Here is a 16282-nt window from a genome sequence, read left to right on the forward strand (position 1 = left end):
ATAAATTGACAGGTTTATAGTTCATGCATTATTAAAAAGCCTACCAAAAGATATCTCCGTTGAAGAATGTGACTCCTTAACTATTATGTTGCATTTGGCACATTTAAGTATAAATGCAACAATGAAAATTATAAAAGTAAACTGCATCTATTATGACACAGCTGATGGTAAATGCTGAGCCGTTCAAATCCCAGAGGGAAACTTGAAACAACTGTCATAACCCATTTTGTGATTTGTATGTTTCAAGATGCAGGCTTTGAATTCAGTAGTAATACCGAGTCTCAAGAGGTTTTTATAAAACTAAATTAATCATTAATTAATACAAGGAAGATTGTAAACACATACATATGCCTGCGAAATTATTACTATAATAACTACAAAAATCCCATCATTAATCCGACTCTTAGTTACACCTCCATTAAGGCAACAGTAAAACACATAAGGGAGGATTTTTCCCTCATCAGGCGGGCTCGGCGGGGGCAGAAGGAGGCAGTCGGGAAGCCAACCGCGATCGGGGCCAGACCACGATTCCACATTGGCGTGCCAATTAAGGCCCGTCCAGTGTGAGTTGCGCATGGCAGTACTCAGCACTGCCTGTGTTAGGGGGGAGGAGGGCGAGCACAAGTTCGCACATGCATGTGGGTGCATGCTGGAAAAGCTCCCTGAGGCACAGAGCTACCTCAGGGAGATGAAGAGTTTAAAACATTAAAAATAGAGATTTAAAAAATGTCATAAAACATATCCCCTCATGTGACTCTGTCACATGAACAGGGACATGTTATAAATGAAATCTTAAAATTTTAAAACCGTAAGGTTGGACGGACAGCAAAACATTTCTTTCAATTATAACTTTAATGGCCTTAATAGGCCTTATAATTGTTGGCGGGTGCGCGGCCCACTCCGGCGCGGACCCATCGACTGAAATATCGTGCAAGTATGCGACGACATCGGACACTCGTCCGACCTCATCGCGCGTTATTTTACGCTCGGTCGGGTCGGGCGCGCGCCCACCCGATGAGCTAAAAATTCTGGCCATAGATTTAAACAGACCCCTGGCAAAGCATAGTCTGGACAGTTGCATTCAAAATGAGTTTCTTTCAGCTCTGGGTCCTTGCCGACAGCAGCTTGAGGCTTACAGGATGGAGGCTTTAGATCTTAGAATCCCTCTCTTTTTACCAACAGCCTTCTCTTCTTTTATACATATCTTCCTCTTTGAATGCAAATTTTCATATTATCACTAAGGGCAGAATTTTGCCCTCGGATGGCGTGCGGGCCCCACCAGCTCGGTGGCGGGCGGACAGCTGACCCCTGCCACTGAAACGGGACCCTCCGCCACTTTGAGTAGGCGGGCCAATTAAGGCCTGCCCAACGACATTCCCGACAGGAAGCGCTATGCGCTTCCTGTGCGGGGGGTGGAGGGGGGGGTGGGGGGAGGAGGGAATCCCCATCTGTCAAAGTGGGCTCTTTCACGCATGCACCTGTCTTCGGGAGTTTACTGACAGGTAAGTAAAGTGTAAAAATAGATAAATATTGAAATTATTAACATGTCCCCCTCATGTGACAATGTCACACGAGATGGGACATGTTAATAATAAACACATAAAATTTATTAAATGTTTAAAAAACGGACATGAAACTTCATCCCGCCAGTGGATGAAGTTTCATGAATAATCTGGAGCCCGCTGGGGCTCCTGGCCTGCCTGCCAACCTTAAGCTTGGATGGGCAGGTCTTTAATTATCTTAATGAGCCTGTCAATGGCCTCAATTGGCCATTGACAGATCGGCAGGCGGACAGCTGATTTCGCTGTCCGCCCGCCTCAGCTGTGGCTCAGTTCATAGCACCCTCGCCTTTGAATCAAAGGGTTGTGGGTTCATGTCCCACTCCCGGAAAACCAAGAACTGTGATTGTACTCGAAAGAAGTTGCAATCTGTGACTGTTGGTAACTCAAAAGAGTTTCCTAAAAATTTAAAGGGACCGGGATGACGTTGGGGATTCCTCCCGATGTCATCCTGCGTCATTTTCCCTTGGCGAGCGGGCCCCGCCCCCAAATCACCGAGGGGAAAATCCTGGCCTATGTCTTTTGAACTTTACCTCTTCTAATAATAAGACCCTTTCATAATACCCACTTTATTGGTAATCCTTGGGGAAAATAAACAAACATACTGTTTCTGAGATTCACCTGGTTAGGTGTAATAGTTCACTCCCTCTCTTTGAATCCAAGCTTGTTTAAAGAAAAAAAATGCAGATTTCCCCCATGTTTGTCTGTTTAACATTTCAAACCTACTTCTCTTCCATACATCAAAGCCTCTAGACCAGCTGGTTTTAATCCAATTAAGATACACACACACATACACACACATAGACACAGACACCACTAAGCTCTATTTTAAAATAATTTCCAATAACATTATAGGCATTATTATATCTTCCTGACACATCCAATTACTAATTTTGTTCAGCTTTTTATCCGCTATTGGTTTAAACAAACTCTTGGGCTATCTGGACCAGTGGGTAGAATGTAGCCTTTCCTCTCTGGGACCCAAGTTCAAACTCTGGCTTGGAGTGTAATGAAATACTCTTCAGTGGCCTGGATGGGTGCGACTGCAACAACACTCAAGAAGCACGATACCAACCAGGACAATGCAGCCCACTTGACAGGCACCTTATCTGCTATCCTCAACAGCTACACCCTCTAGACCAGTGTACTGTGTCTGCAATGCATGCAATCTTCAGGATGCACTGCAGCAATTTGCCAAGGCTTCTTGACAGCAGTTTGAAAACTCAAACTCCATCATAAAGGAGGACAGGGCCATTCAGTGCATGGGAATATCATCACCTCCAGGTTCCCCTCCAAGTCACTCACCATGTTGACTTTGTCATATATTGCGTCCCTTCACATACAGAACCTGGAAACCCTCACAACGGCATTATGGGAGCACCTTCCTCACACAGCCTACAGTAGTTCAAGAAGAGGACCCTTGACCACTGTCTCCTGGCTTCTCGCCATGGGCAATAAATGCCATCTTGCCAGCAATACCTACATCCCAAATAAGATGTCTTTCATTCTTCTTTTGATGGGATGTGGTCACCACTGGCAATGCCACCATTTGTTGCCCACCCCTCATTGCCCCTGAACTGAGTTGCTTACAAGGTCATTTCATAAGGCAGTTAAGAGTCAACCCATTGCTGTGGATCTGGAATTACATCTAGATCAGATCGGTTCAGGACATTAATGAGCCAGATGGGTTTTTACAGCAATCAATGATAGTTTCATGGTCACAATTACTGAGATTAGCTTTCAATTCCAGATTTTGCTGGATTAATAAAGTCCCAGCATCTGATCAGTTCCCATAGTGACAAGCCCCGCCCCTGATGTGTTGTAATTCCCTCAGTTGAGAGTATGTTCTTTCACGCGCATAGTGCACTCATCTCCCTGAGGATAAGTGCTACCTCAGGGAGATCGGCGCCAAATTTAAAAATGCTAAAAATATAAAAATAAAATTTCCCTGACATGTCCCCTCATGTGACACTGTCACATGAGTTGCGACATGTCCATCACTTTTAGTTAAACTTTTATTAAATTTTAAAAACCTACATGAAACCTCATCCCTCCCTTGGATGAGGTTTCATGCTTTCTCTGAAGCCTGCCAGGACTTCCGGCCTGCCCACCAACCTTAAGGTTAGGCAGACAGGTCCATTAATGACGTTAATGAGTTTGCCAATGGTCTCAATTGGCCATTGACAGGTCGGCGGGCGCTGATTCGGCTGAGCTGATTCGGCTAAGCCCCCACCGACCTGAAAATTGAAATGACGCGGGGTGACATCAGGAGTTGTGCCCGACGTCATCCCGCGTCATTTTACGCATCGGCGAGTGGGCCCCACCCCCCCATCCGGGAAATCCTGCCCCTTGTATTTGAAGGCAGTACCACAGCCCTAGGATAGAAAGTCTTAAACTTGGCTTGTATACTCTCATAATAATGCAATCAGTCACTGTTCATTCAAAGGCTGCTTCTATGGCCTTCATATTAAACCACCCCAAACAATGGTGGGAGATAGTGAGGTGGAGGGATTAACCCTTAAATATAGGGAACACATCCCCATCATGCTGCATACGTGCCCAATGTCTTTTTTTTATGGCAGTGGGTATCATGACATCCAAGCATAAAAAATAATCATCAGCAGCTCCAGTTAATTGACTTGAGTTGGGATGTACCTCCTAATATTATTTGACAAGATGAATGATCAGGTTATTAAATGAAAGAACAGCGCAATTAGTGATGCAATTTCATTGTATTGCCAAACTGGTGCTTCAAAGTCACATGAATATTGGACTTTAAGCAATATGATGATTACAATGTTGAATTGCATTACTGAGTTGGTGCCATATTAGATAATACGGTGCAGTCTATAGAGTAATGTAATTTTTGTAACAGATGGCCATTGGCTATTGCAGGACACCTGCCAGCATGGAAACTTGCAACTGTGGTAATAAAAGCCCCTATAATTGAACTAAGTAACATTCAGATAGAGTTTCACGACAAAAACAATGTCATGCTTTAAACTGTCAATTCTACAACACTGTCAGAGCCTTATTCGCGCTCTCTATCAACTATAACTGTGAAAAAGAGCATTTGTTCATAATAATTATATCACGGATCAACAACCTCAAGTACAATGACTTTATTGCACAATGGACATCTGCATTAAGTGGTCATCTGCCTTTATTCTTCTTAGATTCATCAGGATTGCTGTTTTTTTCAGAGAACTGTGTGTGCTTAATGCGGTCTTACTTAATTGCCAACATGAAGTCAGTACAAGCTAAGCAAATGGCTCCATTTTAAATATCAGCAATAAAATTGTGCTATTCAAGACTGTAAAGCTGATACAGTCATTTAGACTGTGAAACTTGTAAAATAAAATCTGGATGACTGCTGGACAGCATCTGCAGACAGGTTGAAGAGCTGCAAGATTCTTGTTCTGGTCAACTGAACTAGGAGTGGATTAAGAACAATGTAATCACTGGGCTGCAATAATCAACGTTTTTTTTGACGAGGACTTGAAAGTAATCGGTCTTTAAAACAAAATCAATCACTAGGAAGTATTATTTTCAAGTTAACTCTGTTTCATTTTGATGATTCATTTTATTTTGTCAATTTTCTTCTCTCTGGAGCTGACAATATGGCTCGTGCTTGTTATTTCATATCACATTCAAGTGTTTATTCTTCAAATGTCATTTTAGATGGTATGGGTTGACAGGAATCACAACCAAACTTGAAACTCACTTCAGTCAATACCCTCACACATGCTCTTTCCAGTTGTCATTCTCTGGATGGTGACCAGGATTTGTACATAACCTGGTTTGTACATAACCTGGATTTGTACATAATCTGTGCTGATTTTTCAAAGAGCCCTGAGTCATTTGTAACTCTGGTTCAGGTAAAAATAATTATGAAGTTCAATTGAATGAAGGTTATTTTTTTATTCCAAAAACTGTTATCAGCATGGGCAGTGACTGCCCATTTGCTCCATGTCAATATGTCACATAACATTCACACCACTAGATTAATGGCTATAACACTATAACTGCTAAACTACCACAAACTATTTTGCAGTTTATTCTTTAATGGAAATTCTCCAATAAGATTACGCTATTACAATATTTTCTGCTATCCCTCCACTTTAATTCTCATTTCACTGCCTTTCTATCCTATTTTTCACACAAAATTTCTTGGAATAAGAGAGATCCTGGAATGTTACCAAAATTATGGATGAGCCATTTCCAAAGATTGATTCCTGACAGAATCCCAACAGCTTTCCCATGCTGTTAATGGGAAAGATAAAACAATTCTCTCTTATAGTTCAGACAGAAGTAGAAAGATGTCATGTACGAGAGCTACTTGTACTTAGATCTGACACATTAATTAGACAATCGTATCATGTGTCTGCAAGTGTAGTAAATAATGAATAAATTCAACATTTTTAAAAACCACTCTGAAATCTGTAGTCAGTCCTTCAGTAAGCCTTGTTCTATTTGTCAGTGCAAAAGACCAGATTGAAGCTTTTGCAACTGTCTTCAGCCAGATGTGCCTAGTGGGTAATAGGAACATAGGAGTTGGGAGCAGGAGTAAGTAATTTGGCCCTTTGAGCCTACTCCGCCGTTCAATAAGATCATGGCTGATCTAGTTGTGGTCTCAACTCCACTTTCCTGTCTGTCCCCACAAGCCTGACTCTCTTGTCTATCAAAAGTCCAACTCAGCCTTGAATAAATTCAATAACCCAGCCTCAATGATTCAATGATCCATCTTGGCCACCTCTTGAGGTCATGACCATCATGAGATGACAGCCTTCAAATAATTTGATTTACTTCGTATAATAAGGAAGGGTTGAAGGCACTGGGTACAGCAAAGAATATGAGTCCTGGCATCATCCTGCTATAGTACTGGAAATATGTGTTCTAGGGCTAGCCACAATCTTTTGCTGTTTCAGTGCAGTCACAACACTGGCACCTATCCAACAATGTGGAAAATTGCCAAGGTATGTCCTGTCCACAGAAAGTGGACAGTCTGACTATTTTCCACTCAATCAGTCTACACTCTGTCATCAACAAAGATGGTGAAATCAAATGGCACTTAGTAACAATCTGCCTTCCACCAGGTCCACTCTGCTCCAGATTACATTACAGCCAGGGACAAAGGAGCTGAATTTCAGAGGTGAACGTGACTGTCCTGAACACCAAGGAGCCCTAGCAAATTGAAGATAATGGAAATCAGGGGGAAACTATCCAGTGTTTGGACTCATACTTATCACAAAGGAAGATGGCTGATGTTGTTGGAGACCAATCAACCCAGCCCTAAGACAATGCTGCTAGAGTTCCTGAGGGTAGCATCCTAGTGCAGCCATCTTCAGCTGCTTCAACAATGACCTTCCCTCCAAAATAAGATAAGTAGGGATGTAACTGATGATTGCACAGTGTTCAGCACCATTAACAACTCCTCAGATACTGAAGCAGTCCATGTCTGCACGCAGCAAGTCCTTTACAATATTCAGGCTTGGCTGATAAGTGGCAAGTAACATTGGTACTGCAAATGTGTTAGCCAATGATCATCTCCAACCAGGGAGAATCTAATCATCTTCCCTTGGCATTCAACGGCATTACCATCACTGATACCCCCACCATCAACATCCTAGGAGTTACCATTGACTAGGAACTTAACTGGAACAGCCATATAGATACTGTGGCTACAAGAGCAAGTCAGGGGCTGGGAATTCTGCAACAAATAACTCACCTCCTGACTCCTCAAAGTCTGCCTACCATCTACAAGGCACTAGTCAAGAGTGTGATGGAATATTCTCCACTTGCCTGAATGAGTGCAGCTCCAACAACAGTCAAGAAGCTCAACACCATCCAAGACAAGGCAGCCCGTTTGATCGGTAACATATCTATTACTGTAAATATTCACTTCCTCCAACACCAGCTCACAGCCACACCAATGTGCACTATCTACAAGGTGCAGAAACTCACCAAGACTCTTTCAACAGCACCTTCCAAACCTCGTCTCTACCATCTAAAAGAACAAGGGCAGCAGAAATATGGGAACACCACCACCTGCATGTTCCCCTACAAGTCCTGACTCTGAAAAAATTGTCATTCCTTCACAATTACTGGGTCAAAATCCTGGAATTCCCTCCCTAACAACACTCTGAGTGTACTACCACCATCTGGATGCCAGTGGTTCAAAAAGGAGGCTCTCCACCACTTTCCCAAGGGTAGTGAGGTATGGGTAATAAATGCTGGCCTAGCCAATAACTTCCGTATTCCAAGAATTTTTTTTTTTTAAACTGGCTCGGGGAGTGACTGGTTGGTTTTCAATCTTCCTGCAGGCAGACTGAGGTTCTAACATCAAACAAATCTACAATATGAAATTTTCACTCATTTTGTATATCTGAGGTGCAACCATGCACCAGAAATGAAAATGTGAATAAGCTCAACAAGCCGCATCCATCATTGAGCCCAGAGGGTGGTCAACAGGCATTAACATATCCAGCTTCCTATCATTTGCCATCTTTCTTTTCTCTTCCTTTCCCATATTTTTGTCTACCATATTTTTGCTTTCCTCTTCGCTGTCTGCCTAGCTGTACGATATTAGAGAGGTGGTCCTATCACAGCTTGCACATAGGTCTTAAAAGCCTGCCATTAAGTCTATTGGACCTATAGTTTTAATAGAGAATTTTCATTATCACAGTGGATTCTGAGGTAGCTCTGCCTCCAGAGTTTTCTTGCTTTTCGGGAAGGGAAAGCAAGGAAAGTGCATGGGATTACAAGAACAAGGTGAAATCATAATCCTGAAATGAGGGGCAACATCACGATTTCAAAGCCGATTCTCTGGTTGAATGGGGAAGAGTGAGTTGGCCTGTAGACGGGTTCAGGCTATTTGAATGATCAGATGGCTGGCACTAATTGAAATGGTTGTCCTTTATGCCAGTCATAGATTTGTACATTACTACCTATTTTAGCTCAGTAGGTTTAGACTACAGACTGAAAACTGTAAAAGATTGCAACAAAAGATAAATTATTGATAGGCCACGAATCAGTCCTTTGGATATGTGTGTGAACACGGCATTTGGCTCCGTTGTTGAGAGAAAACAAACCAAAGTAGAATCAAACTCTACATCACGTTAAAGGAAAATCTGCAGGCACGCTTATTGCAGAGGGATTATAATCCAATAAAAACATAAAATATAAGATGTCAACAGTAAATATAAAATGCTATATTTCCACAAGTTTGAATAAAGTTTGAGCCTTTTTTTTCATCAACCAGTGATAGTTTATAATGTAGCATTCTCCTTCTGATTTCTGGGCAACCCTTGACATGGCTCAGTTAAAACAAAACTACTTGGCACAGACTCCACCCTATAATCAGAGGAAGAACATTAAGTACGAGTGTTCTCAACGTATAATCCAGCCACAAATAAAGTTAATGATTTTATGAAACAACATGGCATGCTTGGGCTGTGTTTTTGACTTGTTGTGGATGGGGTATGGAGGAGGAGGGGAGTCAAAGGCACCATACCCCACATTAAACCATGACTATGAATATTGTTTTTGGATAAAGTAACCACCCTGGCATTGGTTTTCACCACCAATGACCTGATAGGCAATGAAAATCAAGTGCAAGGGTACCCTATCCAAAAAACAGAGTCACAAAGAAACCATTTTCATGTTACTGATTTAATGCCAAAATAAAGTTGCTTTTACAAAATTCATCAAATGAGATGCCAATACACAGGTTATTGTATAGATATATTTAGAAATCCATTTTCAAAAATATTCATTTTATTCCACTCATCATTTGACATCCAACTTTGATTTTTTTCTTGCAATGTAAGTGTTTACAACTAACAGTGATTGGTAAGTATCTAGTCAGAATGCTCACAATGAACAATCGTGTACAGTGCAAACTTATTTGAGGAATCAAACCCTTACCTGCATAAAGATTTGGGTCAATGTAATCGTCCAGTTTCTTATAATGAATGACGTAGTCTGCTATCTTGGTTCCTATTACAGGTTGGGCATCTTGCCATTCCAAGCCTATCATGGTACTTGATGGTTCTACACTTGTTGAGAGCCTCAACCTTTGTTATAAAAGAAATAGAGATGTGTGTTACAAGAGGAAAGGACTTTGGGCTGAAAGTTTAATTCCTTGAGACTCCACTTCCTAGAATGCAAAGTATCAGTTTTCACTTATTGCATAACAACAGCATTTCTATAGATCTGCTGCTTGGATGCACAATTTCTCCATTTCCTTCACCATATCTCACTCCTCCCTGCATCTCCACTGTGCTAAAACAGAGGCTTATTGCACTGTCTCATATGCTAAACCACTTTTTTCCTACAACTCACCTTATCCTCCACTGGGCTTTCAGAACCCATCCTTGGCATCGCCTCGCCATTACTTTTTTATTGCCTTATCTTCTCCCCTATCTTTTTTAGTCTTGGTGGAGTTCTACATTAAGGTTCATCAGTATAGGATTTGTCAAAAAAAGAGGATTTCTTTTGGATAAAACAAAATCCAGTTCAAGGACTGTACACCATGGTGGTACCTGTACAACTTCCCAACATCCCCAGCATGGTACACAACTACTATTGTCACACATTCCCCATAAAATATAGGTGTGTACATTATGCCTAGGTGCTTGTTTTTAGTGGATCACTGATAACTTACAGCTTAAGGGAAGAGATCTTCATCGATTGCAATGTAACTGAAACATTGACCACCTCGGGCCAAATTTACATGCACTCCAATCCACTAGGACAAAAAAGGGGTACTTAAAGGCACAGACACTTTCAGCCATGTGAACAAAATCTGAATGTTTAAAGTTAAAAATAACACAGTACTTAACCAGCCAGTCACTTCTATAAGCTATGATAATATATGAATTATCTTACATCTGCATGCGGCCACTGTTTACTGTCATGAAGGTACAATAATTTTCATAATGTTTTTCTGGTTTATTGTAAAGTAGGTTTATGGGGGTAAGTATAGTTAGGTCTGTCTGTCTGTGATTTAATTACATTTGGAGTCAAGTAGTCTCATTTTGAATCATCAAAAGAAGCTAGGTGCTTGACATGCTAATGAGTAAACATGGATGCCGGCTTAGCATGTAAGGTGTGAAGTGAATTTGCATTTTTAGATAAATGAAGAGAGATTTGGATCAAAGGAATTTTAGTCTGTTTATAATTAGGCAGATAAGCAAGGCTAAGGAATATCTTTATTTTTCCCAAAGGTTACTGACAATAAATAGTAGCAACAAGAATGTTTTTATATTGCAAGGAAGATACAGTTTCAAAGACATATGAAACAATAGAAATTACATATTTAAAAAAGAGGGAAACAATATAAAGGAGAATGAGGCTATGTATCAGGAGAAGGCATTGCGAGATCTAACTTAAGTGTGCAAAATAGCCTTAATGAAGTCTCCAATATTTGTGCATAAGTCTGCTGTCTACCAAAACTGAAGCTGGAGAAAAGTCATTTGGAATTCCACTGTCCAGGGTATTGTGTTGATTGGCTGGATCTGTTTAAAATCTAAAATCTATTTTTGGACCATTGCCTTACAGGGGGTGTAACTGGGAGTCAGGATAATTAGGAATTTTAGGAGTTATTATAACAGTAGTCATTTGTTGTCTTATGTATGTGCTTGAAATCTTTTCTTTTGTTAATTATTTTTTAATCTCTAAAAGTCTTGGTAGACTTATACTCAATTCAGTACACATATCTCAAAATAAATATAAATTGCAAAACTGTTGTGATAGCATGACCAAGTTGCCCTCGTGGATTTGGTCTGCCTAGCACACATCAACTGCCGCATCATAACATTACAAAACTATGCTTCTTGTTATCATACCTGTGTCACACTTTTATGTCAATTTATTGGTTTAGAGTCAGAGTTGGTGGATACAGTGCAGGGCTCCTTAGGAACATAGGAACAGGAGCAGGCCATTCTGGGCCTTGAGCCTTTGATAGAGTCACAACAGCACAATGAGGAAGCCATTTGGCACATTGAGTCCATGCTGGCTCTCTTTAGAGTAATCCAGTCAATCCCACTCCCTGGCTCTATTACTGTAGCCCTGCAAGGTTATTTCCCTCAAGTGCCCTTTAAATTTCCTTTTTAAATCATTGATCATCTCTGCTTCCACCACCCATGTAGGCAGTGAGTTCCAGGTCATTACCACTCACTGCGTAATTCACCATTCAATGAGGTCACAGATGATCTTCAACTTTATTCCATATGCCCGCTTTGACCCGTATCCCTTAATACCTATGGCTAATCAAAATCCATCAGTATCAAATTTAAAATGAACAATTAATCTAGGATCAATTGCCAATTGTGAAAGGGAATTCCAAACATCTACCACCCTTTGTGTTAATACCTTTGGATAACTCCTTCATGATCCAGTGTCAAGGAAGTCACAAGAAGCAATCTTAATCTGATATTAGTTATTGCCCCAGAAGATGTACAAGAAGTGGAAGTCATCGCTCTCCTGGAGGGGCCATCTCCACAGGATAATAACATATAAGATGGTCTGGGACTCAGAAATATCCAAGCTCATGGACCTGACTACTTTAAAAAGGCTTAATACTAAAGCTGATACATTTCCAAAACCAAGAAACTCAGGCTAAACAAACATGACCCTAGAGTAAGAAATAAATTAAAGGTGAAATAAAGAGGAAAAACGGCCTGTTTAAACCCTGCTAGCAAATAAAGAGAAGGGACTTCACTGGGATGGCTACAAGAGATACATAAGTAACACATAAACAGGCAAAAACAGAGGTGGAAAAGAGGCAATAAATGCTGACCCTGCCAGTAACAACCAGATACCATGAATGAATTAGAAAAAAAGATTTCTGAGGCAGTGACCATTGATTGGCATGATGGAATCAATCGATAATGTGGGGTGACCACTAGATTGCAAACAGGTTATCATGATGTCCTATTTAAGAAGGATCATTTGTTTTATTTTCATTCCTAATAAAGTAATGGAATTGATTATCAAGAGTAAACGAGGAATATTTGTACATCAGTAACCTAATTTACAGCAGTCAGCAAGGATAGCTGAAGAGCCTGCCTTCCCGACAAGCTCCCTTATCTTCCTTGAGGGAGTGAAAACAAAAGTGGACTGTAGCAAATCCTACGACATGGCATATCACAAAACCCTTTGATAAAGCTCACATTAAAAAAAAAAGTTTTTATTCAACTCAAGCTAGAGAAAATGAAACCCTTTTAATGGAGAAGAAACTGGATATAGGGTAGGAAACAATAAATGGCCCAGATCTTTTGAGGAGCAGCAATCATCGTTGGATTGCTGCTACACTCGAACCTATCCCTGACTTGACGCTGCCATGCATTTCTTGCCTGGTCTTCCAAGGCCGGCTTTACCAGAAATACAGAGCGCAGCATCCTTCGGGGATCATAGTCAAAATGCAGCAGTGTCGAGAGGGAAGACAGGACACATCCTCTCTTTATGGCACCAGCTGCCGAATGGTAAGTTTAAAGGCCCAGTTTGAATGTTAGTGAATGGGTGAATGTTAGTGACTGGGTGAATGGGTGAGTGGATGAATGAGTGAATGGGTAGGGTGAATAGGTGGGTGAGGTAAGTGGGTAAGCAGGTAGGGTGTGTGAGGTAGGTGTTAGGTAGGTAGGGTGGATAAGGTGGCTAGACTGTCAGGTGGGTGAGGTGGTCGATAGGTAGGGTGACAGGTGTGTGAAGTGATAGCTAGGAAGGGTGGCAGGTGTTTGCGATGGCAGGTAGGTAGGGAGGAAGGTGAATGGGGTGGTAGGTGGGTAGGGTATATGTTTCAATAAGATGACTTCTCAATCCTCTAAACTCCAATGGATACAGGCCCAGCCTGCCCAATCATTCCTCATAAGATAACCCCCACCAGCCCAGGTATCAGTCCAGTGGATCTTTTCTGAAGTACTTATAATGCATTTATATTTTTTTCTTAAATAAGGGGTCCAAAAGTGTACACGATACTCCAGATGTGGTTTTACAACTGCAGCAAAACATCCCTACTTTTATATTCCATTCCCCTTGCAATAAACGGCAAAATCCCATTTTCCTTTTAATGTGTTTCTTTTGTACTTCTCATATCCCAGTAAAGCCCCTTCTCTTTTTTGCCCTTGCAGGGTTTGAACAGGCCATTTATCCTCTTTATTTCACCTTTAATTTATTTCTTACTCTAGGGTCATGTTTGTTTAGTCTGAGTTTCTTGATTTTGGAAATGTAGCAGTCTCCTATTTAAAGATGGAGATGAGAAGAAAGTTTTTCTCTCAGAAGGTTGTGAATATTTGGAACTCTCTTTCTCAGAGAGCAGTGGAGGCAGTATCATTGAATATTTTTAAGGCAGAGGCAGATAGATTGTTGACCAAAAAGAGGGTCAAAGGTTATTGGGGGTAGGCAAATTGTGAAGTTTAGGCCGTGATCAGATCAGTCAGGATCTTAATGAATGGTGATGCAGATTCAAGGGGCCGAATGGCCTACTCCTTCTCCCAATTCATATGTTCATGTGTAAATAGTCTTCAGATGCTCTCTAGAATGGTGATGAAATAAATGAAGAGAAAGACAAAGGTGGTCCCTGGTGTTGACGATGGGGGAACATGAGTTATGACGAAAGACTGGAGAGGCTTTCAGGAGTTGATTAAGAGGTTATTTTAAAGATTATAGATTGCTAAGTATGCACTTGAATGAAATAAACCTGCAGGGCGACAGGGATGGAATGGAGGTGGGTGGTGGGACTGACTGAATTGCTCTGCGGAGAGCCAGTATGGACTTGATGGGTCCGATGGCCTCCTTCTGTGTCATAACTGTCTTAAAGTATTCAGGGCTCCATTCAAGAAAATACTGTCAGCATTTGAACATCATGTTGAGACTTATAAAAAGACATTTTATAATTACACTTGGCCTCTGTACCATAGTATTTATATAAGGCCTTTAATCTAATAAATTGCCCCCAGGGTGCTTAACAGGAATGTTATAAAGCAAAATTTGGCACCGTGCCACTTAAGGCACTATATTAGGGTTAGAGCAGATGGCCAAAATCTTGGTAAAGAGGTGGGTTTTAAGGACCATCTTAAAGGAAGAAAGAGAGGCAGAGAAGTGGTGAGGTTTAAGGAGAGTACTCTAGAGCTTAGGGTCTTGGCAACTGAAGGCAAGGCCACCAATGCTGGAGTCCTATTAAAATTGAGGTGCTCAAAAGGCCAGAATTAGATTATAATGGATATCTTGGAGGGTTGTGGAGCTGAAAAAGAAGACAGAAATACAGAAGTGTGAGGTCATGGACAGATTTGCAAGCAAAATTAAACATTTTAAAATGGAGACATTGCTTAGCCAGGAGTCAGTATAGGCCAGCGAGCTGAGGTTGATGGGTGAATGGAAGCCATAGGGTGAGATTTTAACTGATTCAAAACCCATCCACTTGCATAGAGTTAAAATTGGGCCTATGTAATTATAGAATCATAGAATAGCTACAGTACTGCGGACCATTCTGCCAGGTGAACCTTGTTGGCTCTCTGGTCCCACTGCCCTGTTCTTTCCCAGTAGCCCGGCAATTTTTTTTTCTCTTTAGATGCTTATTGAATTCTCTCATGAAAGCCATGATTGAATCTGCCTCTCAAGCATTCTGGATCGTAACCACCCGCTGCATAAAAATGGTTTTCCCCATGCTGCTTTTGGTTCTTTTGCCAATCACTTGGTGTGAGTAAGGACTCAGGCAGCAGAGTTTTGAATGGCCTTAAGCTTATGGAGGGTAGAACATGGGAAGCCAGCCAGGACTGTATTGGAATAGTCAGGTCTAGAGGGAACAAAGGCATGATGAAGGTTTCAGCAGCAGATGAGCCAAGGTGATGGTGGGGCGGGGGGGAGGGAGTGCAATTGATGTTATGGAGGTAGAACTAGGAAGTCTTAACGATGGAATGGATATGTGGTTGAAAGTTCACCTCAGAGTCAAATATGACACCCAGGTTCTGGACAGTCTCAGGCAGTAGTCAGAGAAGGAGCTGCAGTCAGGAACTAGGGAATGGAATTAGGAACAGAGACTGGCGACAATGGCTTTGGTCTTCCCAATATTTAATTGAAGGAAATTTCTGCTGATCCTGTACTGGAAGGTTAAAAACAAATTTTGATTTAAGATTAAATAAATAAAATTGCCCTTTCCTGCTAACCCCTCAACTGGCGGTCATACTGAAGAACAAAGAATGAACTAAGCAAGGTATTAGAAATCAAAGAACATAACTAAAAATACCACGGTTTACATCATAAAATGTGCATTTAAATTAATGTTACACTTGATCCTGCAGGCTCATTTGTGCTCCAAAGTTTGCTACAACTGTGCCAATGAGCTCAGGCGTGGTGGTATCTTCGGAAACTTTATAGTCACTAGGATTTGCAACATCAGGGATCTGTAAAGCCTTATTCAAAGGTGATTACAAATGCGATTAGGATACATACACAGGCTGAGGTAACGGGCTGCAGCTTGGGAGTCCATCCTCATCAAATGCACTCAAGTCACATCTGCACCAGTCATCAATGACATCACCCTTCCCCAAGCACCAATAGGAGCTCATTAGCGCAGTCTTGAAGGTCTGCAAAACAATTACAATAAGTGGGTGGCAAAAGCTTTAAACCTCAACTCAGCAAGTGAATCAGTCTCATTCCTGCAATGTGACATCACAGCATAAAGATAACATAAGTTACAAAATACACATCTAATCCAAACCAGG

At 41.2% G+C, this 16282-nt stretch overlaps 1 protein-coding gene across 6 annotated transcripts in view; it reads right to left on the reverse strand.

Moving 5' to 3' along the window:
* Positions 1-16282, reverse strand: part of astn2 (astrotactin 2) — a 1702785-nt gene that overhangs the window by 466536 nt on the left and 1219967 nt on the right. For all 6 annotated transcript variants that reach the window (XM_078550334.1, XM_078550333.1, XM_078550331.1 and 3 more), the window contains 2 exons: positions 16011-16144; positions 9486-9634 (listed from right to left, as the gene is read on the reverse strand). In XM_078550334.1, the coding sequence (XP_078406460.1) occupies positions 9486-9634; positions 16011-16144 (283 nt within the window). The remainder of the gene's footprint in view (positions 1-9485; positions 9635-16010; positions 16145-16282) is intronic.

The sequence above is a fragment of the Cetorhinus maximus genome, chromosome 10, assembly GCF_964194155.1.
Source record: "Cetorhinus maximus chromosome 10, sCetMax3.hap1.1, whole genome shotgun sequence".
In the NCBI taxonomy this organism is placed as follows: domain Eukaryota; kingdom Metazoa; phylum Chordata; class Chondrichthyes; order Lamniformes; family Cetorhinidae; genus Cetorhinus; species Cetorhinus maximus.